Genomic DNA, 26,103 nt, shown 5'->3' on the forward strand with positions numbered 1-26,103 from the left:
TTCCAGTCTTTCACCTAATGAATCATACCCACTGCAACCCTGAGCATAATAAATAGGTGGTAAACCTGCCACTGGCTAGTGAAAATAAGAGCCTAATAGCTTTATGTTGGCTTTATATTGTCCAAAGACATGCAATCAGGTTAATTAGAGATACCAAATTGCCCTAGTTGTGAATGTGTGTGTGTGCGTGTGTGTGTGTGTGTGTGTTTGTTTGTTTATCTTGTGATGATGACCTGTCCAGGGTGTTTCCTACCTTTTGTCTGGTGAATTGTACCCACTGTGACCCTAAATAGAATAAAGCAGTTGTAAAACAGTCAATTAATTAATTAATTAACATAGATTTGATTAAAAAATACTTTAAAATTGTAATAATTTTTCTCTGTTTTTAGTTTTCACAACACTGCATTGAACATCTAAAATAATGGCTGTTGTTGTAAGTACCTGTGCACTTCAATACAGAACCTGTATTTAATTTTTGATCTAGTATCAGTGTTTGTGATATTGGTTTCTTATGCTGACAGGACTATCAAATAGGTGTTGAATGAACTTTGAAGCTCTACTCATTCACTACTACAGTGTTTAGTCTTATATTTGGTGTGAATGGTCACACAGTAAAATAGTCCTCTGATAAACTGCTCATCCTGTTAATTATGTTGCTTTATTGTATGCACCCTGTGAAACAGCCCCAGTATTTTAAGGATTTGATTTCAAAATTCATACGGTGACTTAAACCTTGGTTGCACCAGGATTCAGGATCCCTCAATTCCAGAATTCTCCCCAACCACCACCCTTAATATCTTTTCATTCCATTTTCAGTTTTGAGTACCACATGACTTATTATGTTAGACCTAGATGCTTTCAAACCTTTCACATAAAATAATGCAATTATTCATAGTCAAGCAACAATACAGAACAAAGCAGCTTTTATACAGAGCTACAGAGTGTAGCCTCTAATCCTTGATCTTGAAGTTTTTGTTCTAATAAGGATTTAGTCAATTCATGTGAAAGAGCTTAGTGTGTCCTAACAGTAAGCCATTATTCAGACCGGGTCTCAGTAGAGCAAGGGTTTGTGGATTAAGTGGTTTCACACTGTTGTTCTTTTGCAGGGTGGAACATTTCGTATAGTATCAGAAGATGAACAGACACTCAGGGCTAAGCTTGAGCGTCTCACAGTGAAAGACCATGGGCCAGTGTTCGGACCTTGTGCCAAGCTGCCTGACCACACCGTACAAAAGGTGATTACAGACTGTGTAGTACCAATGACCATACGCACATAATAAATGCTTGCATACTTTCCATTGCAGTATCAATTGTCCATAAAATTATTCTATCAAATCGATGGCAATATGGGAAAATAATTTTATATTTTTAAAATGATTTAATAATTAATGCATCCATTCATCCATCTCTCTCTCTCTCTCTCTCTCTCTCTCTCTCTCTCTCTCTCTCTCTCTCTCTCTCTGTGTATATGTGATTTCATGTTTATTTATCTTGCTCATCCATGTGATATCTAATGATCAATTTAGGCCAAAGATGAGTTGAATGAGACGGAGGAGAAAAAAGCATTGGCTGTGAAGGAGCTACGGGACATCATGAAGGGGAAAGCGGACAGTGGAGATGAGCTGGCCAAGTCAGTGCAGGACAGTTTTGGCAAGAAATCTGACACCCTTCTTGTAAGATTCATTAGAGCAAGAAAATATGACATAAACAGAGCTTTTGAACTCATGAAGGGTGAGAAAAAAAATATTATTTAAAAGTGCCTATGTAGTTATTAATATGATACCAAAATCAGAAACATCTGATCTTTAAAGCACACAATGCATTAACCTGTCTCTTTGCCATAGGGTACATACGTTTCAGGCGAGATTACCCAGAGCTCTTTGAGAACCTGAGTCCGGAGGCTGTACGAAGCACTATTGAAGCTGGTTACCCAGGAATCCTCACCTGCAGAGACAAGTACGGCCGTGTAGTGCTGCTCTTCAACATAGAGAACTGGGACTATGAAGAGATCACGTTTGATGAGGTAAGAAATATCATTCAATAAGAAAGGAACGAGGGCACTCGGGGGCGCAGTACTCTGTCACGCTAGCCTACCACCCTAAAGATCTTGGTTTGAATCTCAGTAATGCTATTGGCCAGCTGGATGTCTACACAGCTATGTCTGAGAGGTAGGGATGGCTAAAGCTCTGTGATAGATTGGCACACTGTGTTTCCTGGTTAATCACATTTGCCTAGATAATCCTGTCTAAAAACAATCTTTCACACAAATTTTTGAAATAGAATATTTTATAAGTCTGCTTTGGTTATAGTTAATTTGTTGCTGTGATAGTAAATAGAAGTTCAGTGAGAGTTTTGCCCCTTGCTGCCTGGTGTCTGGTAACTAGGTAGCCAAATATTAATTGGTTTCACACAGTGGTTCTGTGGTGCATTGGGTAAAGTTGGATGGGACCAAACTAATAAGGAACCTTCAGCCAAGGTTAAATAATGACAGTAACTGAAACAGGCTGTGTTTCAAATTGCACCATATTGTATTAAGTATTACATATATTTAGTTAATTACCAATGGTATAGTTACACACTACGTAGCATAAGGGATGTGGTTAAGAGTGTAGGCAGGAACTCACTCGCTCGTGTTGTGTAAAAATTGTCTGCATGTCTTATCCACAGCTAAAAAATTAAAAACTCACCACTTTAAACCACAAGTATGAGTCTTGTCTCATTTGCATATCATCAACTGCTAAGTAATTGAATCATTATAAGCATCTCTGTAAGGGAGGAAAAAGTGAATAACAAGGCTGTTTTTGTGTCACTGCTGTTTGCCAATTATACAATGCTGCCAGACACCAAGTGGCTTGATGTAGACTGACCTCTGGCCTGAGGCATGCAGGTGGTCTTTGGCAAATAAAGTTTTTTTAAGGGCAGTGGTTTTCTCATTGATGTTGTCACACAACATCCAGACATGAAGCTCTAAACTATCTTGTTTGTTGTAGATTATCAGGGCCTACTGTGTAATCTTGGAGAAGCTGTTGGAGAATGAAGAGACTCAGATCAATGGCTTCTGCATTATTGAAAACTTCAAAGGTTTTACAATGCAGCAAGCGTCTGGCATCAAACCCACAGAGCTAAAGAAAATGGTGGACATGTTGCAGGTAATGAGCTCGATGTATCTTTTATGTACACGTACACACATCCTGATTGTGAGTTTATTAGACATCCAAAACCAAAAGCATTACTGTGGAGTTGCCTGCTAACAGCCTGCACTTTTCTGGTAAGGCTTTCTACATTGCTTTGGAGTGTGCATGTTGAAAGTTGTGCTCATTTACTCAAAAAAGCCTGCCATGTAATCAAGGTCCCAATTCTTCCCAGTTAGGTTGAGTTGCTGGCCAAGCAAGTTCCTATGCTGAACTCATCAAACTAAGTAATTAGCAAGTGGTTTCTTTTTTTTTTTTTTAATGCATTTTCTCCCCATTTTCCTCCTGATTTAGCCCGCTCAATTTTGTCTTCCGCTGCTGAGAGATACCAGATTGCATCCGAGGAGAGCACGTCGCTGCACACGACTCTTTCAACACGTGCACAGCCCTCCTCTTCTTGCCCATACATTCTGCACAGGCGTCTCTTCCGGCAATCAGGGTCCTTACACAGCGTATAAAGACCCACCCACCCACACATAGTCCGGCCCCCACCCTGCAGATACGGTGGCCAATTAGTATCTGCTGCAGGCACTGCCAATTATGCCTGCTAGATGGTGCCCAGCCGACCGGTGACAACACCGAGTCTCGAACCGGGGAGTTCAGAAACTCGGTGCTGGTGTGCTAGTGGAATATCCCGCTGCGCCACCTGGGCGCCCTAGCAAGTGGTTTCTTATTCAGGTACTGGCCGAGCCCAACCCTGCTTAGCTTCTGAGATCAAACCAGGTCAGGCATTCTCAGGGTGGTGTGGCTGTAAGGCATTAGCAAGAGGTGTTTACACAGATTTTGGCCGTATAGTACAAGTAACATATTAATCACTCTGTGCAATACATCTACACATTTATATATGATAAAAAATTGGATTCTGTCATTAGTGTTTTATCATAATAATTCTGAATTGTTATTTTTATGCAGGACTCCTTTCCTGCTCGTTTCAAAGCAGTTCACTTCATTCACCAGCCTTGGTACTTCACCACCACCTACAATGTGGTCAAGCCATTGCTGAAAAGCAAACTACTGGATAGGGTAAGCTAATTACTACTGTAAAAATGTTAGGATTGCATTAGGATGTCTGACTAAACATTTCCTACGTTTTATGTACCTGAAGGTGTTTGTACATGGAGATGACCTGGAAACCTACTACAAGGAGTTTGAAGCTGAAATCCTGCCTGCAGAGTTTGATGGGAAAGGTCCCAACTATGATGGCAAGGCCATAGCGGCGAAACTTTTTGACTGATACTCAATACTGTAACTATAAGGAAACGTCTATTTTTGGCATGTGGAATCAATAGACTCAGTCAGAATGTTTGCAAATAAAGGGCCAGCACTTCCAGGTTCTAAATATTTTATTACATGCCATTAATGATGCATGGGGTAGACTTTTAGCATATGTGCTTATGTGGTAAACTACAGAGGCAGATCTTTTCTTACAGTATTAAAAATTCTAGTTATTTATCAACAGTCTGACATGTTTTCATTTGTGAGCATTAAAAATTGTGGTGGAGTAAGAAGCTCCTGTGGAGGGTCTATTTTTTGGCAGAGGGAATGCAAATGAACAAGCCATACTCCATCAGTCATTTGCAGTCTTATGATACACTTGCTTAAATCAAATTGTTTCGACTATTTTTTTTATTACGTTTTCTAGACATTTTCACCTTATTTGTAACAGTAACAGTGAATATTTACCAGTGTACCTTTAAATACTGCTTTTTATTACATGTGATAGTTATTTTTATAAGTTTATTAGTGTTATCTGATTTTCTGAGAAATCACGTAAATGTTTTCTTTCGAAATATGTGCATAATCTTTATGCTAATGTTAGGAATTCCCTTGTACATGCACAATTGTTCAGATGTCCATTTGACAAGCAGGCATCAATTACCAGCCCGCTTATAGCTGCTTAAGTTTCAGTTCATAAGAATATAAAAAGTCGATAATAAATCAAGTTATTAGTTTTAAAATGGGGTAACCAATGAAGGTATTAAGTAACAAGCATACGTAATGAATACAAAATTTTTTTTCATATGTACTCATTAGCATTTTTGCTATTGTTTGTTCTGTTAAATTTTTCTTACATTTATAGAGAGTAATCCTTACTATGCTCCCATCAAAAACAGTAAAATCATATAAAATCTAATAACAGTCCAATACTTATAACAGTTTTTTGCCTTTTGAAACATCTTGTGATTAAGGACATACTGTACATGCTGGTGATGCTGTTTTTTCCTTTATGATTAAAACACACAGGGTGCATCAGGAATCATTTGTTTTTACTCATCTGAGTAACCAAAGGAAGCACAGTGCTCTGGTTAAACTTTGCCTTTAGGTTCTGTGCCGTCTGCTGTTTGAGGCCATTCCAGATTCTCCTTCTTTCTCTGGCAGATAGCATTAGCATAACTGACAATGACTTTGTCTATCCAGGTCAGAGGCTGAGGGAAAAGCATGGCACCTTCAAAAAAGCCCAGATGTCCTCCATGCTGCGTCAGCACAAATATTACATTCTCCTTTTGTTCTGTAGAGATCCAAGAGCGTTTATTGTTAGTATTAACATCTGATTGTACATGTAATATTATGCTTATTGACTAATTTGTCAATAATGGCTTCATTCTGATCAAGGTTGCATTTGGCAACACCTAGAAACATCAATTTAAGGTCACCACTCGCTCATATAGGAGCTTGCTCACACTTTAGAGCAGATGATTCACCTTTGCACATTTTTAAGACATTGGAGTAAACTGGAGTACCTGAAATGAAAACCTATATAAATATGAGCTTACCAAAGATAGAGACCAGGAGGGTTGAACCCATTTGTCATTAATTATGTTAAGGCTTTATGAAACACCCCCATCAGTATCACAACCTTTATACAAAATATACCTTATAAGGCTAAGAGGCCAACAAAGTCATGTTTAGGTGTGCCCTCGAGTGCTGAGATCATGAGGTGCCTTCATGGACACACCATTGTATGTGTGTCTGTAGGGGAGGGATAATGGATGGAACAGAGTTCCTTGTTGCTGGTGGCCACTGCTGACCGATTAAGGCGGCTGCACGGAGGACTGCAGATCACAGATGGCAGTGCGTGGCTCACCACATGTTACACTGCCCTCTATGTACTCATTAGCATTTTTGCTATTGTTTGTTCTGTTCTATTTTTCTTACATTTATAGAGAGTAATCCTTACTATGCTCCCATCAACAACAGTAAAATCATATAAAATCTAATAACAGTCCCATACTTATAACAGTCTTTTGAAACATCCTGTGATTGCGGACATACATGCTGGTGATGCTGTTTTTTCCTTTATGATTAAAACACACAGGGTGCATCAGGAATCATTTGTTTTTACTCATCTGAGTAACCAAAGGTGCCCCAGCAGGTGAAAAGAAGCGATCAGCTGTCTGAATGCCGGAGGGGGCACATGACAGCCTTGGCTGTTCTCAATTGTGGGTTGGGGTGGGGGCAGTGACAAAAGAAAGATAAGTTTCACAACTGAATTGAGTCCAATAGAGTAAAAAAAAAACTCATTGTTTTTTGTTAAACAGTAGCTTCAGGTAAGTCAATACTCTTACCTAACAACAATAGGTTCTTAAGACATGCTATCTGGTCCCAGCAAGCCATTTATCTGTGGCAAAGGAGTGTCCTTATAAATAATCACACAAAGCAAGTGGATCACATGGCCCTGAAAAATTCAGCACCAGCATCTGAGCACAGAGCTCTAATAACACAGTCTGTGTTACAGTAATAAAAAGACCTGATGAGTAAACCTGCTTTACACCAGTGCCGCTATAAATCCACCTACAAGACCAAAATAAGAACTGTGTAGTGTTGCGGAAGGTCTGGGAAATAGACCCATGGAACGATTACATATGGCTGGCTGTAATCTGGCTGTTTTTTTATACTGAACCTTGTGTATTCCAGGCAGATAAGTAACATTCTTTTATAATTGAGGTATTAAAGGGTTAACATAAAGAAACTACCTGCTAGTGTGCGAGGAATGGTCAAAAGAGACTCATGGACAAGAGGGTCATCTAATGAATTCACCATCAGAAGTGGAACGTTTACCTGACAGACAATGGAAAAATAGAATCAGCATGACTGTTATTCATTTGCAGACACTAATGTGGAAGTATAACTACTATGAGATTTTTTAGTACTTCTTCATTACAAACACAATTTCCAGAAGAGTTAGAACGTTTTGTAAAACATAAAAAAATGAATCTGTAATTTGATAATTCTCTTGGATATTTAACTGATAAAAGTAGAAAGAAAAAAATTAATGGTTTGGAAATTAAGAACACTAATTGTTGCAGTTTTGCAAGTGTAATTGTTGTCCAGTCTTGCTTGATATGAGACTTCAGCTGCTCAACAGTCAGTGGATGCCGTTATCTGATTCTCATCTTCATACTGCACCAAAAATTTTGAATATGAGACAGATCTGGACTGCTGACAGGCCAGTCAGGCTTACAAATTCTGTATCTATAAAGTCACACCGTTGTAGCAGTTGTAGTGTGTACAGAATGAGGCCTGGCATCATCTTGTTGAAATAATCATGGACTTGATGGCAGAATGTGTCTCTCTCAAATCCTAATATACACCACCGCATCAATGGTACCTTCACACATATGCAAGTCACCCATGCCATGGGCACTGGTGCACCCCCATACCATGACAAATGTTGGCTTTTGCACCTTTTACTGATAGCAGTGTGGATGGTCCTTTTCATTTTTGCCAAAGAGAACTTGATGGTTATTTTTCTGGAAAACAAGCTGAACTGTGGACCACAGCACATTTCCACTGTCTTTCAGACCATCTGAGATGTGCTTAGACTCAGAGAACCCTGAGATGTTTTTGCATAAATTTACTGTTTAACTTCTCTTTGTGTAATAGAGCTGCAGGTTGCATTTCATGATGCAGCAACGGACTGAGTTATGTGACAATAATTCTCTGAAGTACTCTGAAGCCCATATGGTTATATTTATCACAGTAGCATGACAGTTTCTCATGTAATGCTGTCTGAGAACTCATAGGTCACACACATTCAACAGTGATTTCTGGTTTTGCCCTACATGGACTAAGATCTTTCCAGATTCTCTGAATCCTTTCACAATATTATGAACAGTAGATGGTAAAGACTAAATAATTTGCAATCTTGCATTGAGAATTGTTCTTTTTGAATTCTCCCCTGACAATTGGCACAAAAGGTGAACCATGACCCATCATTGCTTGTAAAGACTGGATCCTCTGATCATGACACCCTCACCTGTTACCAGTTCACCTGTCTATTGTGGAACACTGTAATTTGAATGTTCTATAAACTTTTCACTCAAAATTTGCCACTGGCCCAACTTTTTTTGGTATGTTGCAGGTATCAAATTGTAAATGTGTTTCTATTTAGAAAATACAATGAAGCTGACCATTCTACTTTCATCAGGTAAATAAAGATTCAAGAGATTCAATGAACAAACCATCTTTTTATTGCATTTTACAAAACATTTCCCATTTACTTACATTGTGGATGTAATTCACACAGCTTTCCTTTTCATAATATTCTCTTAAAGAACCATGACCATGGAACTTCCTGAGGAAAAACACATGAACAGAGAGTAACATCCAAAACCTGAAGGACCTACCATAGACCAGAAAAGCCGTTTAAAAAGCAGATTTCTCTGGACATGAGTAATAAATGGGTAGTTTTTAATGATTTCAACTATTATAATTAAGCAAAACATTTTTTTGTGTTTGCTTTAATAAATTAGCCCCTTCCTGCGACCCTGTTTAGGATAAGCGGCTTATAAAGTGAGTGAGTGAGTGAGTGAGTGAAATTAGCCCCTTACTGTAAAGATGTTCCTGCAGAAGACTAACTTCAAATATTCTGTACAACTGACACAAACACAAAAAAGACAGACACACAGCACACAAATACATTCAAAATATTTAGCAGAAGAGAGTCTGTAATAATTCGTTTTATTCATGTAATACCTCATAATGTTCTCATCTATCTGTGTGAGTGATGTAGCTGTGTGAAGACGATGTAGATCTGTAACGTTCATTTTGCTTGATTGTGTCTCAAACAAGCTTTTCCTGCAGAGTGAACACACTGATGTTACTTTTCTGCATGCTAATAATTACATTTAGACACTAAAACAGTCTTCAGGTGTTATGTGTCTATGCTACTGACTTGTGGGACAGAATGATCTTTTTCATATTGTCTGCCATGAAGAAGTTATAGATTCTCCTGCACTGGTCCCACTGTTGAAACGTCTCATGAGCCCTGGATCAGATAACGAAATACATACAAATATTACATATAAATCAATAGAAATACCCTTATTTTATTTAATAAATGAAAATTTTTTCATCTGAACTGAAATGTATCTGATCAGTCTAAAATGTTGGCTATCTAAAACTTTATTCTATTTTTTTACTCTAAAGATATGAGGCTAATATTGTTAGATATTAAAATTAAGGTCCTGGTAGAATTAAGGTCCTGAAAATCTTCTTATACCCATGACCCTTTTAATAAAATGAAATGATCTCCTCTCTCAGCTTTAGTTTTTACCATGTATGTAACAACCTTGAACAAACCTTGAGAAAATTAAGGTTTGTTATCAAGATTAGTCATTTTGTAACCAAAATTTAGGTAATACAGATTAGCAATAGGATGTAGGGGTTGAATATTTTTGACATGGCATTATTAAGAAAATATCCTGCCACTTTTAAATACTACACCATTCCTTTTTGTTCATTTTCTGTTCATTTAACTGTTCATTTAAAGTAAAATCTAGCTTTGCATAAAAGATTAGAGTTATAAATCATTATTGTCGGAGGGGGTGTAAGTTTACTCAACTTATTGACTGGGGACTTTCACACCACCCTGGTAAATTTTCCAGCTAATACTCGAATAAACATTCATGTGTTAAAGGGGTTGTAGACTGTATTAACTACATGTGTTTGAGCTCATCTTATTCAATGGGACAAGTTGTTATCAGCATGAGTAGTAGCAAAAACAAGCTTTAGGCTTTAGACTTGATTAAGATATAAAAGAACTGATAAACTAGCAGCTAGAAGCTTTCCTTGCTTGATAGTCACATTACTGCACAAACAACAAACAAATTTAGACAACTAACATGCCTAGCCTCAATTTTGGCTGAACAAAATTCAATATAGTGTAACACAAAGTAAGTATTAATACTGACCTGAGAGCACTATAGCCCTGACAGACACTGACACAGCACATCACTTTGTCCTGATTGGCTGTGTTCTCCCCCAAAAACTTACACACGATATTCCCACCTAGACTGAAGCCCACCACAATAAGCCAGGTCTGGGGAAATGTTCGTTTGATGTAGCTCACCATGGCTGAAAACTCCCAAGTACAGCCTGAAACATAGAAATACTGCAGTAAATTAAAAAAGTGTGTTTTATCTGTGGGGGGTAAAACAATAAAAGCCTAATGAGTAGTATTATCAACTTGAATTGATTTCACTAGATAACTGCATAATCAAATTAGTCTTAGTCTGTTTACCAGACTGGTACATTACTAATTGACCAAATACAGTATGTCACACTACAAAAGTATCAACTTACCATAGGTGAACATGCGTGGGGAGGTCAGCTCAATGTTTGGCAGGGCTCCTAGGTGGTTAAGCACGGCACATCTGTAGCCCTGCCTCTGAGAATAATCCACAAAGGTACAGATATAGTGCGTCTCACTGTGGTTACCGATCCCAGGGCAGATCACCATGGTTATATCATCTGTGAACATGCACCACAGTTATTAACCACACAGGTTTTCATTACATCCCTCTGCTTACCTTTAACACAACAATTTACTTTTTAACAAAAATATGGATAATTCCAGGACTTTTGTTCAGGAATATTTTATTTATATTTAAATTATAATAAAAAAATTGAATATGAGCGATCATTATTAATGCAGTGGTTCAGGGAATTGGACTGTTAATCAGAGAATTCAAGCCCCAACCTTTTTCTCACCAAGAATGACTGCCAAGATCAGTATTCTGGCTACACTTCACAGAAACAGTTCTTTTGGCTGTCACCTACAGTAGAACCTAGTGCCTGTCCAAACATCTGAGTCTCCCACTGTCTTCAAAATACGATTAAAAACCCACCTTAGTGCTTAGAGCCTTTAAGCACTTAAGCTGAGAACTAACATGTACTTACTAACACTCTTATTCATTTCTTATTTCCAAAATAAAAATTGTTCCAACAAGGTTTCAGCAGATTTTGTAAATGCCGAAAATGTAAATGTAATCAATGCTGATCATCCTTGACCAGTAAGAGTAAGAACATGTTTACTGTGGAAGCACTTCTGTAAGTCGCTCTGAATAAGAGTGTCTGCTAAATGCGGAAAATGTAAATGTAATCAATCCTGATCCTTCTCGACCAATCTGCTGGCTTCTACAGAGTAAGTCACACTGTTCTCCTGTCATTCCTCTCCAACTGGTGTCCCACAAAGTTCTGTAGTTGGTCCTCTTCTGTTTTCCATATCTGCTCTCTTGGTCATATCACCTTATGGCTTCTCTTACCATTGACATGCTGATGATACTCCCAAGTCTCAGCTCAAATCTCGGTCTGTCTGGCAGACATCTCATTATAGATGAAGCTGAAACTTGAAACCCCAGTACTGCTGAGATCTTCTATATTCCTGGAGATCTGTCTCCATGCCAAGTAAAGACCTAGCCATTTCTCTCAATGACTCTCAGATCAAATTACTGATAATGTATAAAAACTTCCTGTTGTTCTGAACAGCAAGCTCATGTTTCTGGCTAGGTTCATGTATCGCCATATGCCTTTCTGTATTTGTGAGGCCAGCCTGGGATTTGAATCCCTGGCACTCAGACACTGCTGTTACCTGCAGCGTGTGCACATATGTTAGATATATTGTGCCAGTTTGGTATTTTTTTTTCTTTCAGTTGCTCCCGTATATAGGAGGTTGCCAAGGTACTGGACTAGTAATCAGAGGGTTGCTGGTTCAAGCCTCACCACCACCACAATAACACTGTTGGCCCCCTCAGCAAGGTCCTTAATTCAATGGCTCTGAGTTGTAAGTTGCTTTGGAGAAAAGCGTCTGAATGCTGTAGGTGTAAATCTGGTCTGCATAGCAGACTTGTCACAGTTTTTACGCTGGTTTCTATCTGGGCTTGAGTCCAGTACTGAGAATAGCTAAGCTTATTCAGTCAATCATGAATGAATGAACGCCTTTATTTGTCATATACATATTTACAGGTGTACAGTACGACGAAATTATTTTTCCACATATCCCAGCTTGTCTGTAAGCTGGGGTTACAGCGCAGGGTAAATCATGTCCATGCATATGTCCAAACGGCTGATAGCACAGCTGAGAACCCTGGATCCCCAGATCTAACATACTTTATTGCTGCACCACCTGAGTGCCCTTAGATTTTGGAGGTAAATGCATAGCATCGATTCAAATGCAAGACTAATTATATCAATAATGAATCAATAATCAATAATGAATAACTTAGTAATTCTTAGTTTCTATTTCTCTAGAGATGAAAAGTAAAACATGTACTAAAATACTGATACTGTCTAGATAAGTTAATGCTCACCACTTGTTGGATGGTCACCAACAGCCTCAAAAAGGTCAAATGTGGCTGTAGCTCCATCCTGCATAGGAAGATACACACGCGTGCCATGTGGGTGAGGAGAATGTATCCGTCCCATTTTTCCATAAAGTGCAGTTTGAAAATGTCCACTTTTACCCCACAATAAGGGGGGAATGTACCTGCAAACACACATTAAATAAGATGTAAGAGAGATCATTTCGCAGATAACTGTAGTGTACAAGTGGCATGTTTATTTCCTAAAACATTGGTTCCCAACCACCGGGCCACGGACTGGTACCTGTCCATGGACCATTTATTACTGGCCCGCACATAAAAAAATAAGAGCAACAAGAGCAATTACATTTCCAACACTCTTCGGGTGTTATTGTCTCCAATCACCACTAGGTGGGAGCAACGTCTTGTTGCATTGAAAAAATTCTATAGTTATAGTTATTCTATTTTAGTCCTCCCGCCCCCGCCAGTCTATGAAATTATATCTTATATGAAACCGGTCCGTGGTGGGGAGCGTTGGGGAGCGCTGCCTTGAAAGCTGAATTGAGTTGGATTTCATCTGATTCTGCCTCTAAGCACAAGTATTTCAGTTTTAGACAAATATTTCTAAAATTAAGCCATATAAACAGTAAAGACTCACTCTTTGGTTAGAATGGAGCAGGACTTGAGTAGATAGTAATTCAGAGGGGTATTTCTACAGATGATTTTGGGGGCTGCTGTAGGACTCGTAAGGTTGAGGCAGCGTACTATGATGTAAAGTACAGAGGCTACTGCGGCCAGTTTCATGCCATCAAACACAGCTGGCATGTCTGGGGTGATGGTCTGGGCATTTCTCTCCACATAGGCACTCATGGTAAATATTTAGCTGGAATTAAAAGTGTTAGATAATGTATCAATGAACATCGAGGTTACTTATTGCATTAACAGATATAAAACTGTTACAAATGCAGACATTTACAAAAATATGATTTTTTAAGGATGTACCTTACTGACTCTGATTCTTGCAGTTAAGCACCAGGTTAGCTGCTGCACTTCTTATGTCCTTGAGAAGAAGGTTAACAGTGATTCCTAAAAAATATAAAATAAATAGTGCTCTGTGGGCAGTGGAAGCTCAGTGATTAAGATGCTGGTCTAGTTATCATAAGGTTGCCAGTTCAAGCCTCACCACCACCACTGTTGGGCCCCTGAGCAAGGTCCTTAACCCTCTATTGCTCAAATTGTATTCAGTCATAATTGTAAGTCGCTTTGGATAAAAGCATTTAGCGTCTGCTAAATGCTAAAAATGTAAATGTCATGTAAATGTACAGAAGTAGCTCATTTCTGGTAACATACATCATCTGCACTCAACACACCTTTCAGTTCTCTAGTGGCTACATGTGATGTACATTGTAACTACACTTACAGAAGAGCAATATGATATGATAATATAATATGATAATATATCTGTTTTACCACCACCTTATTCTGGTCATGGTTGTGATGGGTGCAATTCACTGGGCAAAAGGTAGGAAACACTCTGGACAGGTTGCCAGTCCATCACAGGGCAAACACTCACACACAGCTAGGACAATTATGCATCAACAGTTAACCTGACTGCATGTCTATGGACTGTGGGAGGAAAACAAAGGTCCCAGAGGAAACCCACACAAACACAGGAAGAACATGCAAACTCTACACAGAAAGGACCCAGATCGTTCCACTTGGGAATCAAACCCAGGACCTTCTTGCTGTAAGGTGACAGTGCTACCCACCAAGCCCCTGTGACATCTATAATATGATATGATATAATATGATAATATGATTTAAACAACATTTAATTACATTTACATTTTACATTTACAGCATTTAGCAGACATTCTTACCCTGAGTGACTCTTCATAAACATTTCCTTACTCATAAACATTTCCTTACTCATAAACATTTCCTTACAAACAGCAACCGTCTGGGAACACAACTCTGCTCAGATGTATAGATAGAACAAGGTTTTTTTTCTTTTCTGACAGATATAGATTAAATGTTAATTAAAATTAAACTTTAACTATAAGTGAGTATCAAGTGAACATGTTTTATACATTTCCTAATTTATAAAAATAATAAATATTGGTTAAGTCAGCCCATACAACACTTATGTAGTAGGCAAATATTAGGTTAAAAGTGGTGTTATATTTCTTTAAGATAAACCACAGTTCAGTCACCTTGATTGCTCTTTCAGAATGACCTGGATGACACACACACACAGACACACACACACATCATGGAATAATAAGAATGAATGAAACCAGTACGCACCCTTCTAGAAGCTCAGAGCCTCACAGTGATCCAGCACAAACACACATGACTCCTCTGTGATCTTATCAAACGTATGACACAACACAGAATGCTTCAGACACTTTTTTAACTGCAGACAGGGCATCAGTAGAGTTACCTAGCAACTATCATTTACTGAGAGCGGGCACACTCACCTGGCTTCTGATTGGAGCAGGGCAACATCAACGTCACTAAGGTGGTTTTGCTGTGTTTCCAAACGGTACCATACTCACCTTACTCCCTATGTAATTACAGTAAGACACAATAGGATGGTGTCAATGGTGGTTTCTAGAAGATGTCACAGAAGAGGCTGAAGTACTGCACCCATTACAGGAAGGATGTTAAATTATGCATGAATTAACGGAAATCCTTTCAAACCTTTTTTATATACATAAAAAAGAATGTTTAAACATGTTTTTTAAACCATAAACATCTTTAAGTTGGAGAAAGGGTAAAGAACCTTGAATATTTAGGAATTTCTGGTTACATATGATTTAGCCTTGCTGCATGGTAAACACTTAATTTCATTTGCAGGCTGTGATGTTAAAATGTATTACAATTATTTGTTTCAGCAGCACACAAACACAGATAGGTGTTCCAAATGTACTTACAATATTAACTCACAACTAACAGTAACAACTACAACCACTCACACTTTTACTTCTACCTTACTTATATAGTGTGTTTTCTCTTCCATCTATATATAGGTTTTATAAATTATGTTTTCACTCTTTTCACGTTTTAGATCATTCTAACTTGTTATTTAAGGTTTCTTGTATATAGGATAAGGATAATAAGGATTATCTAGGGCATATGGACTGCCTTTATTTGTCATATACAGTATACATATAAGTATGTACAGTACAATACAAATTATTTATTCGCACATCCAAGGTTCTTGCACAGTTGCACAGTCATTGACTTTGCTCAAGGGCTCAATGGTGGCTGCATGACAGAGCCAGGATTCAAACTCATAACCTTCCAATCGGTAACCCACAGCTCCACCCACTAGGCTACTACTTTCCCAATATTCTCTCAGGGGTGCAAACAGAAACTTAATATAGAGAATGCTTGGCAGTTAAGATACTGGAAAATACTGTATCTTTTAATCATGTGGTGAAGGATTTAAGTTCTACCAAGCTGCCACTCTTGAGCTGTTAACCCTTAATTGTTTGACTTCCTGTGTAAAATTTTTTTTAAGATGCATTTTCTCCCCATTTTCCTTCCGATTTAGTGCACTCAATTTGTCTTCCGCTGCTGAGGGATACCCGATTGCATCCAAGGAGAGCATGTCGCTGGACACCCCTCTTCTGACACGTGCACAGCCCTCCTCTTCTCTCCCCTGCATTCTACACAGGCGTCAATTAGGGTCCTTACACAGCGTATGAAGACCCACCCACCCACACATAGTCCGACCCCAACCCTGCAGATACGGTGGCCAATTAGTATCTGCTGCAGGCACTGTCAATTATGCCCGCTAGATGGCGTCCAGCTGACCGGTGGCAACACCGAGTTTCGAACCGAGGAGTGCAGAATCTCGGTGCTGGTATGCTAGCAGAATGTCCCGCTGCGCCACCTGGGCGCCTTCCTGTGTTAATTTTAAGTAGCTTTAGATATATATGTCTGTCACAAGCACACATGTAAATTATTATTACACTAACAATGCCTCATGGCACGTCACTATAAAAAAGCTGAAAAATGAAACAGTTAAAATCGATGATATTATACAGCTGATTCATTTATCATAAAGAAATGTAATGGGCTGGACAAACAAATCAGTTCCTTTGTTCTTTTGCTGATTTGTGGATCTTGGCATAGATTTTACCTCTCACCTTTTAGCTGCCCCATTTGGTGCTGTTCAGGTTTGGACAGAAGTTTATTAGCTTTGTATTTAAAACGTCATGCTTGTGGACAGGGACCACAATGTCCTCACATGTGGTTGACTCAGCTAATATTTATAATTTAATTCAATATGTACTGCATATAGGGTGGCATGGTGGCACATCAGGTAGAGTGGGTACAACACATAACAGATTCTAGGGTCCTGGGTTGGATTCAATCCTAGCCTCTGATCAGTGTCTAGAGAGGTATTTTTGCATGTTCCTTTTGCATGAACATTTGAGTGACTATTTAAGATTAATTGAAATTTTCTGCAACGTCCCATGTTATGAACACAAGGTGGCGACACAGAGCTGAAAATGTTCGAAGCAGTTCACAAACTTGAATAAGGGACAGATGCCATCTGTAGTGTACTCAGTCATTATAAAATACTGAGAAATGTATTAAAACATGCACTTTCAACCATTTCTATATCAAGGACAGTAATAAGTCATTATTATTTGAAACTGATGCATTTTTCATTTTATTTTTGTTTGTTTTTAGGTATCTCTTTAGTTTTGTGGGTTTTAGTGCACTCCTTAATTGAGCTTTTGGTTTGTAGTCAACAACAAACCAGTGTTTTTTAGTAAATAAAAATAATGAATGTTTTTAAAATTACAGTTGTACTTGCATAAGATATGCCTTTTTGAATAATGGCATTATTGTCCTTGCTTTGGTTTTAGAGCTTCGTCTTGCTAATTAGCTGCTATATCATTGTGTGTCAGCTATAACATCCACATTGTCTCAAGCTGGTGATGTGTTATTAATTAGTGTCTGTGATAGGTCACAGTTTGAAGAATCAGCTTGTCTTTTTACATATTTATATTTATTTAACTTAAAATCAATTTAAACGGTTGTATAATTTATTATTATAATAATTTATTATGATGCTTAGGTGGCGCAGGTCAATTATGCTAGCTCACCCGGAACCCGGATTGCAGCAGTGTCCTATTTAATCGTCATTTTAATAATCAATATAGGTCTGCAGACTGCTGTAGGATGCTCACTTGTGTTCCCGTTCCATTAGATAGTATTTGTTTTCTGTAAAAAATGTGTAATTCATGGTTCAAACAAAATTCAGCCTTCAGTGCATTATAGCAATCCATTGCTGGGTTCCCATACAGAGAAAGACCCTCAGTCTACAACCCTATGTCTCTAAGGAGAGAATCCAGGTCCAGAATTTTACACTAGCCAGCTTCCATTATGATATTAGATAAAGAGGCTCTACTGGAGAACAATCAGTCTCACTTTATATTCCAAATCAAGTGAAGCACTTATCTCTCAGCTAGAAAGCCTGGAGAGACATTAACAAAAAAATTTTCATTACAGACCAAATTTCATTATATACGTAATTGAAGCGCAGCCATGAATGCACATTTGGACTTAAAATATCTCTGTGCACAGACTTTACTCAGTGCTATTTCTTTAGTTGTTTATAATGCAATTGGTTCAAACACACTGGAGAGGCTTTTATACCAGCCTGTCAAAGGGGATTGACTTCATATTAAGATCACTAAAAGAAAAAAACATTGCCTAAACAGTTAAACATATATTTTGAATCAGCATGCAGGCCAACACTTTTAGACCACTACTAGCATGTCTATTACCAAGACCTTATTAAAAACATTTTTATGCATTTGGTCCACTGCATGCATAGTTTAACAATTTTAAAAATATTTTATTAAGCTAATAAAGGAGCAGTCAAATGTTTTTAATAATGTTACTTTATTCTGACATTGATATTGCCTAAACCAAGCCTTGCTGTATACAATTAGCTAAATAGACTTAGCAATTAAATTTGGAAAACTAGCTAACTAAGCACGGTGGCTCGGGGATAGCACTGTTGCCTCACAGCAAGAAGGTCCTGAGTTTGATTCCCAGGTGGGGTGCAATGGGTCCTCTTTGTGTGCATGTTCTCCCCGTGTCTGTGTGGGTTTCCTCTAGGAGCTCCGGTTTCCTCCCACAGTCCAAAAACATGCAGCCAGGTTAATTGGAGACACTGAATTGCCCTATTAGTGAATGGCCATGTGTATGTGTGTGTGTGTGTGTGTGTGTGTGTGTGTGTCTGCCCTGCAGTGGATTGGCACCCAGGGTGTTACTGTGTGTCTTGCACCCATTGGAAAGCTGGGATGGGCTTCAGCACCCCCCGCAACCCTAATTGGATAAGTGGTTAAGAAAGGCAGTGAGTGAGTTGTTTATTTACAACAGTATGCATTTTGCCAGACTTTATTCTGTAACTGGGATGGCACAGTGGCACCTCACAGCAAGAATGTCCTGGATTTGATTCCCAGGTGAAGTTGTCAAAGTTCTCTCTGTGCAGAGTTTGCATGTTCTCCCAATGTCTGTGTGGATTACCTCCAGGTGCTCCGGTTTCTTCCGACAGTCCGAAGACATACAGTCAGGTTAATTGTAGATTCTAAAACCCCCTTAGGTATTAGTGTGTGTGTATGAATGTGTGTTTGCCGGACTGGCGACCTGTCCACTGTGTTTCCCGCCTTTCGCCCAGTGAATCAGACCAACCGCTGCCCTGAATAGGATAAAGTGGTGGTAAAACAGACAATGAATGAATGAGCATCTGAGCGTCAACCAAAAGCTAACGCAGCTGGAATTTGTCCCAATTCTGCAAATAGCTGAGTGATGATTAGTTTTAACAGCAGGTTTACATTGTCCACCCAGCATTAGGATGAGACAGACACTTACACAAGCTCTTCTTGTAAAGTTGTAATTTGAACTTTCCAGATACAGAGGGACTTCTGTTGTAGTCACATATCTTACTACGTAACCCATAATCTTCAATCTTTAAAAAGGGTGTCATGGCAGCTCACCAAATGATGCTTTGTGCTTGTACTGCACACCTCCAGGTTTGTGGGTTTGATTATTACTTTTTGTTACTTTCTGTTTGGCATGTGGGCAGCACAGTGGCTCGGTGGGTAATGCTGTCGCCTCACAGCAAGATGGTCCTGGGTTTGATTCTCAGGTGGAGCGATTTGTGTTCTTTCTGTGTGGAGTTTGCATGTTCTACCCGAGTCTGCATGGGTTTCCTCGGAGCTTCGGTTTCCTCCCACAGTCCAAAGACATGCAGTCAGGCTAGCTGGAGCTACTAAAATCACGCTAGGTATAAATGCGTGTGCAAAAGTGTGTGTGTGTGTGTGTGTGTGTGTGTGTGTGTGTGGGTGTTTTTGCCTTGTGATGGACTGGTGTCCTGTCCGGGGTGTTTCCTACTATTCACCCTGTGAGTTGGACCTAGGATGAAGCAAATGAATGAATAAAATAATAAATGAATAAACAGGAAATTGGTTCCTCAGATTTACACAAACCTTGTAAAAGAAATGACAAGAGGTTGGCTGCTTTATATCAGCTCAAAATGTAAATAAATAACTAAATGGGTGTGGTGCCCTGTGCTGGACTGGAAAGTGTGTCCAGGATATGTTCCTGCCAATGTGACTTTGACCAGTAAAGGGTGGTTAAGGAATAAATACAGAACTGTACATGTGTAGAGGTTAATTTAACCTACAAACATATACATGTATTTATTTATTAATCATCTTTATTAACCATTTTATCTTAGTCAATATGGGTCACCCATAAATAAGCTGATCATTTACTGAATCACGTTCTAACGGTTGAGTGCAGTGTACCGTTAGAGCGCTGGTTAGGTTGGCCACACCCACGTGGGCGGGGTATAATTTTAGAACAGGACATGATTGGTTAGGAGCAAAAACACACGTGTGGGCGCACATATAACGGACTGCCCCCCTGTTCCTTTCTCAATGTGGATAGTAGGAGCGACGGCTAGAGCTTCACGTCGTTTTACACAAAACAACAACAATAATAATAATAATAATAATAATAATAATAATAATAATAAACTAGAGTCGATAGGAACTAACAGGAACAGCATGAGAAGTTACTCTGCATTTCCACTCTCGGCCGCCTGCTTTCTTTGGGTTTGTTTCTCTGCGGTGAGAGGTGAGTGTATTTATTCAGAAGTAGAGAATGTAGGAGTGGAAGTGTAGCTGTACTGTGTGGGAAAATTGCGACACGTATAGCAACAACGCTACAAAGAGTTAGTTGTTTTAAAGAAGTCATTGGTTACGTCCCTAATACCTTGTTTTTGTAATGAATAGTATATTCAAACATTATGTGGATTTGGGACACAGCCACTTTGTCAGTAATGTAAGTTTTCAAGTTAAGCAAAATATCATATCGCGATATTTGAGCTAATATACACGATATTTATCGCGATATTTGGGTTTACTAACTAACTGGCAACAACAGAAACATTCATTTATTTATTGTCTGTTTTACCACCAATTTATCCTGGTCAGTGTCGCTGTGGGTGCAGTTCACTGGGTGAAGGGTAGGAATCACCCTGGACACAGCTAGGGCAACTTTGTATTTACAATTTACCTGACTGCACGTCTTTGGACTGTGGGAGAAAACCGGAGTACCCGAAGGAACCCCACACAGACACGGAGAGAACATGCAAAATCCACACAGAAAGGACCCAGATTGCTCCACTTGGGAATCAAACTCAGGACCTTCTTACTGTGAGGCGACAGTGCTACCCACCGAGCCACCGTGCCACCCACAATGGAAACAGTGGCAGATTAAAAAGCACAAAACCACAACCTTACTGTGGTGATCTTTTTAGCATAGAATTAAGGTCAGAAGTGTACAGACACTTGTAAAACACATGCTTATCTTTCATTGTCTGTAACTGAATGGTTAGAACACGTACCTGGCCAAAAAGACATGGAAACCAACCTAATTATTGAACTTGCTCCATACACATTGTTAATAGGTGTATAATTATATTCAATGGCACCAGTTTTTGAAATACTCTTCCTGTTCCAATGTGGCTTTGTCCCTATGCTCAAAGCAAGGTTCATAAAGCTTTGACCTTAACTTTATTAATTATGTTTGGTATAAATCAAGGGCTTTTAATAAAATATCAGTGACAGATATTTTGACTGATCGGGTGCAAATTCCCTTAGTCTCACTCCAAAGTCTTGGAGAAACTCTAATAGTTGATTTACTCTACTGTAATATTGAGTACAGTCACTGCAATATACCATGACATCCAGCTGTACAGCAGGAATTGCATTTGGTGGCAGGGCAGCCACAAACACAGATTTTAGGCTTGTATTTGTGAACAACTGTTTGCAAGTACAAAGTACATGGAACAGTGGTCTCATTGCCAAAATGAGGGAAAACAATCCAAACTGTCAACTTGTTAACAGGTAAAATTTTACCAAAAACAAGTCTGTTATGAATTAGAAGCTGCTGGAGCACAGGTGTCATTGTCCACAGTCAAGTGAGCTTTACATCAACATAGGGTTAGTATCTGCCCTGTATAAACTCTCCAAGTCTATTGCTGATCACATGGATAAAGAAAGAGCATTTTAGGGTTGAGTGTTGTGGTTAGATAAAGAAAAAGGCCACATGTGTTTTAAGGAAAAAAAGGTGGCGTTTTAAACCCAGCAGCACTACCCATTCTCAAGTATTGTAGTAACATTATTTAGGCATTTAGTTATTTAGAATTATTGACATTATTATTCATACATTTATTATTATTATTCATACATTTTTAATGTAGAATTTTAAAAAGGTCCTGTTCTGAGACTGTTGTTCTATATGTATCCACATGTACACTACATCCCTTTTGGTGTTTGAATTCACGTGTTTTAGCCACAACAATTGCTAACAGGTGTAATAAATCATTTTAATAAAGAAAATTATATGTTTTAACTTGCAGCAACAGTTTATGGAAAGCCCTTTCCAGTTTTAGCATCCAGCATGACTGTGGCCCTATGAAGGAAAGCTTGGTTGAAAGAGACTCTTCTGCCGCTCAGGTGGCGCAGCGGTAAAAGACACGCACTGCAACCAGAGCTGGATTTCAAAGGTGCGTCGTTTCGAATCCAGCTCTGCCTTCTCCGGTCGAGGCTGGGCGGCTATATGAACAACGATTGGCATGTTGTTCAGGTGGGCGGGGGCGGGATTTGAGACCGGACGGGATACTCTCTCAGGACTGGGGCGGTTGCGCCCTCTGCTGGCTGGTCGGTGGCGCCTGCATGGAGACGGGAGGGGGTGCGGTTGAGTGTGTGATCCTCCGTGCACGGTGCTCTGCCGAGCTGCACTCGTCAAGTGTGGGTGATAAGACGGTCGATTGGCTGTGCATGTGTCGGAGGAGGCGTGGAACGACCTCGTCAGCCCTGACCAGGAGCAGGGACCGGCATTAGTGAGAGGATGATTGATGGGATGAAATTGGACGTGCTAAATTATTTAAAAAAAAAAAAAAAGAAAGAGACTCTAGTCACCTGCACAGAGCCCTGACCTCAGCCCCACTGACCAGCTTTGGAATGAACCTGAATATCAGTTGAGGCTTTCTTGACCAACATCAGTGCCCAGTCAGACAAATGGTTCTTTTGACTAAACGGTCACAAATTCCCACTGACATACAGTACCTTAAAGTCTTGTGGAAAGCCTTCTCAGAAGACTGAGCTGAAAAGATCACATAAAGGTCACTCTGTTTTGATACCATTTTTGAACAGGGATGTCTAACCAGCTCATGATCATGTGTCCAAATACTTTTGGCCATATGGTGTATCTGTATCCTTCAGTAGGCTGCAGTGTTAGACACAATGCAATCAGAGTTTGATAAGAAAGGATCCTGCCTTTCTCAAGGACGTTTGCAAACATGCATATCTGTGAGTGACTAAAGAATCCTCTATTGTTTGTGTTAATCCTTGGATATAATGTTCCTGACCTGTTTGTTACTGTGCAGATGTTTTGAGTTGGCTTACATTGAATGTTTGGAGTGCTGAGGAATTCACTGTCTGATTTCCATATGAGTAGCAATACCCTGGAGGCAAGGAGGACCATCAGCAGCTGATGTGTAGGAGAGTTGTTTGTCTGAGTTCCTTCCTCGTCTTGTTTATGGTCATGCTTAATGTTTTGGTAAGGATCCAGATTGTACCGTTTTTCTTTCACTGGGAAAGGAAAACAAGTGATTTCGCTACAGTTGGAGCTGATTTAAAAAATAGGGAAATGTAACAAAAAACACATTGGGACGCGTAGCTAACAAGAAGTGAGAACACAAAAAGAGAATACCAACAGTTAAAATTTTGTGGTTAAAGTTTGTGAGGACGGTTCTCTTTTTGAATACATTAAAGTTATCAAATAAGAAAGAATCATGTTTTACTACCACTTTATTCTGGTAAAGGTTGGTGGGTCCGGTATCTCTGGAATCACTGGGCACAGTGCAGTGACACACCCTGCACAGGGCGCCAATCCATCTCAGGGGCTTGGCCACCCCCACCCCAGACATAGACAATTATGTCTGTAGGTAGATAGCATTGCTGGGGATTTGATCCTTAATGTAATGCTGCTCCACCTGAGCACTCAGTGAGCATAATAATAATGATGATGATGTTCAAAACAATAATCAGCATAACTAATTATTATGATTATTAATATTTTATTTATTTATTTTTTATAAAAGAGAGCGGGTTACTGTTGGTTTTGCTGGTAAATTTTAATTAATTCATGCCTCACAGCTTTAGTCCTGTATAGTTTAAGGTCAGAATGTAACTGCATTGGTTTTCATAACTTATCCAAAATTATTTATCCAATTTACAATATGAGTAGGTAAAAATTACTGAAACTAATAGACAAAACAAATATTAAAGAGCTACTCAGTGTAGAAAGTTCTACACTGTTGTTTAACTTTATGACACCATCTTCTAATTCCGTATTAGTAATTATTTTTGACTAGCTGGGGACTTTTTTTCTGTGTCCATATAAATAAGTCTAATGTAATTGAAGCCACTCGACTTATGCCTAGTTCACACTACACGATTTTTGCCCTGATTTGCGGTAGATTTGCCGGCTCGGGAGCAACTCGGCGTTCGTTCGGCGATCGAAACTCGGCTCTCAAGTGTGAACTACTCAACAACTCGATTCGAGCGGCTCGCCAAGCACTCGCCAAGCGCTCGGCGACTGATTAAATATATCTAGCATGTCAAACATCTGGATCTGAGTTGCCCGACTGGCAATGATTGCTATGTCGAACAGCCAATGAGAACGCAAGATACGGTGTAAGGGGAAACGCAGGGGAGAAGTAGTAAAAAGGTGGGACAGGGGCATAATATAGTTTATATCAGAATACATCGGCACACACACAAGTTTTACAGTACAGTATATTTATTAACCTCCAACTCACTATAGAACAATCCATGCTGTTCACGTAGCCAAATCCACTCAGATTCATTTATTTTTTCTTCTTGATTTTATGCTGCACATCAGCGCACAAACTTTGATCGCTCGCTACTTGTTGACGTGCATTTTTGGACGTGGCAGCATTAAACCTTTCGTCACTTCTCGCGTGTTTTCATGACAAAACGTAGCCACACTGACTTAAAAGACTCCCGATTACAAGATATCCAGTTGTGTAGTGTGAACTGTACAGCAACCTGATGACTTGGAAAGTCGTGTAGTGTGAACTTGGCATAAGCCACAAGCATTGCAGTACAATAAAAATCTTCTGGAAAAATCTCATCAGGATCTGGATTATCACTTGCATAAACATATACGAAGTACATGGAACAGTGGTCTCCGCCATGGTTAAGGAAAAATCCTGACCATGATGAATTCTCTGAACCATATAGACAGGTCTGTCATGAAATAGATGCTGATGTGACACATCACTGTACCCAGTCATGTGAGCTTTATATCTGACCACAATGCTCAACTGCTTTATCAACTGTATTATCCTGGTCAGGGTCATGGGTTCGATAACACCCAAAAACACTGGGTATTAAAATAAAGTGACCTCTGTGTAATCTTTTCAGCTATAACAACCACTCTTCTGAAAAGGCTTCTCACAGACTTTGAAGTATGTCTGTGGGAAATTCTGCCCATTCAGCTAAAAGAGCATTTGTATGGCTGGGCACTGATGTTGGTTAAAAAGCCTCAATTAATGTTCTAGTTCATTCCAAAGCTGGTCAGTAGGGCTGAGGTCAGGGCTCTGTACTGGCCAAGCTTTTCTTTATGACTTTATAGACCATGCTTTGTGTACAGGGACACAGTCATTCTGGAATAGAAAATCACCTTCCCTAAACTGTTGT

At 39.3% G+C, this 26,103-nt stretch overlaps 3 protein-coding genes across 4 annotated transcripts in view; 2 read left to right on the top strand and 1 right to left on the bottom strand.

Annotated features, from left to right (window-relative positions):
* The first annotated feature begins 385 nt into the window (after positions 1–385).
* rlbp1b (retinaldehyde binding protein 1b) lies at positions 386–4,681 on the top strand. The gene is made up of 7 exons (XM_063000024.1): positions 386–433; positions 1,107–1,235; positions 1,527–1,731; positions 1,845–2,023; positions 2,991–3,149; positions 4,104–4,214; positions 4,297–4,681. Exons 1-7 carry the CDS (start codon positions 422–424, stop codon positions 4,423–4,425), a joined length of 924 nt encoding a protein of 307 aa, XP_062856094.1. The 5' UTR covers positions 386–421; the 3' UTR covers positions 4,426–4,681.
* A 792-nt stretch (positions 4,682–5,473) lies between these two features.
* On the bottom strand, positions 5,474–23,519 carry abhd2b (abhydrolase domain containing 2, acylglycerol lipase b). 2 transcript variants are annotated; one of them, XM_063000686.1, is made up of 10 exons: positions 23,493–23,519; positions 13,431–13,612; positions 12,782–12,957; positions 10,776–10,943; positions 10,385–10,568; positions 9,367–9,459; positions 9,168–9,269; positions 8,697–8,766; positions 7,166–7,250; positions 5,474–5,700 (listed from the first exon to the last, which is right to left on the bottom strand). In XM_063000686.1, exons 1-10 carry the CDS (start codon positions 23,517–23,519, stop codon positions 5,498–5,500), a joined length of 1,290 nt encoding a protein of 429 aa, XP_062856756.1. In that variant the 3' UTR covers positions 5,474–5,497. The 2 variants fall into 2 exon arrangements, with proteins under 2 accessions (XP_062856756.1, XP_062856755.1); XM_063000685.1 differs by lacking the exon at positions 23,493–23,519 and having other exon boundaries at positions 13,431–13,642.
* mfge8b (milk fat globule EGF and factor V/VIII domain containing b) overlaps positions 20,762–26,103 on the top strand; it is a 33,937-nt gene continuing 28,595 nt past the window's right edge. The window contains exon 1 of the mRNA XM_063000684.1: positions 20,762–20,944. Within this exon, the coding sequence (XP_062856754.1) occupies positions 20,875–20,944 (70 nt within the window). The 5' untranslated portion in view covers positions 20,762–20,874. The remainder of the gene's footprint in view (positions 20,945–26,103) is intronic.

This window comes from Trichomycterus rosablanca, chromosome 8 (genome assembly GCF_030014385.1).
Source record: "Trichomycterus rosablanca isolate fTriRos1 chromosome 8, fTriRos1.hap1, whole genome shotgun sequence".
NCBI classification, from domain to species: domain Eukaryota; kingdom Metazoa; phylum Chordata; class Actinopteri; order Siluriformes; family Trichomycteridae; genus Trichomycterus; species Trichomycterus rosablanca.

What these genes read in the sequence shown, in the direction of transcription:
- rlbp1b (XM_063000024.1), top strand. An exon ending in CTGACCACACCGTACAAAAG is followed by an intron (nt 1,236 to 1,526) that starts GTGATTACAGAC and finishes TGATCAATTTAG; the next exon opens with GCCAAAGATGAGTTGAATGA. An exon ending in AAGAGATCACGTTTGATGAG is followed by an intron (nt 2,024 to 2,990) that starts GTAAGAAATATC and finishes TGTTTGTTGTAG; the next exon opens with ATTATCAGGGCCTACTGTGT.
- abhd2b (XM_063000685.1), bottom strand. Translation starts at nt 13,642, where the DNA reads ATGAGTGCCTATGTGGAGAGAAATGCCCAGACCATCACCCCAGACATG. An exon ending in CAGGGCTATAGTGCTCTCAG is followed by an intron (nt 9,460 to 10,384) that starts GTCAGTATTAAT and finishes TATCTGATCCAG; the next exon opens with GGCTCATGAGACGTTTCAAC. An exon ending in ATAGATGAGAACATTATGAG is followed by an intron (nt 8,767 to 9,167) that starts GTATTACATGAA and finishes GTTTTTCCTCAG; the next exon opens with GAAGTTCCATGGTCATGGTT.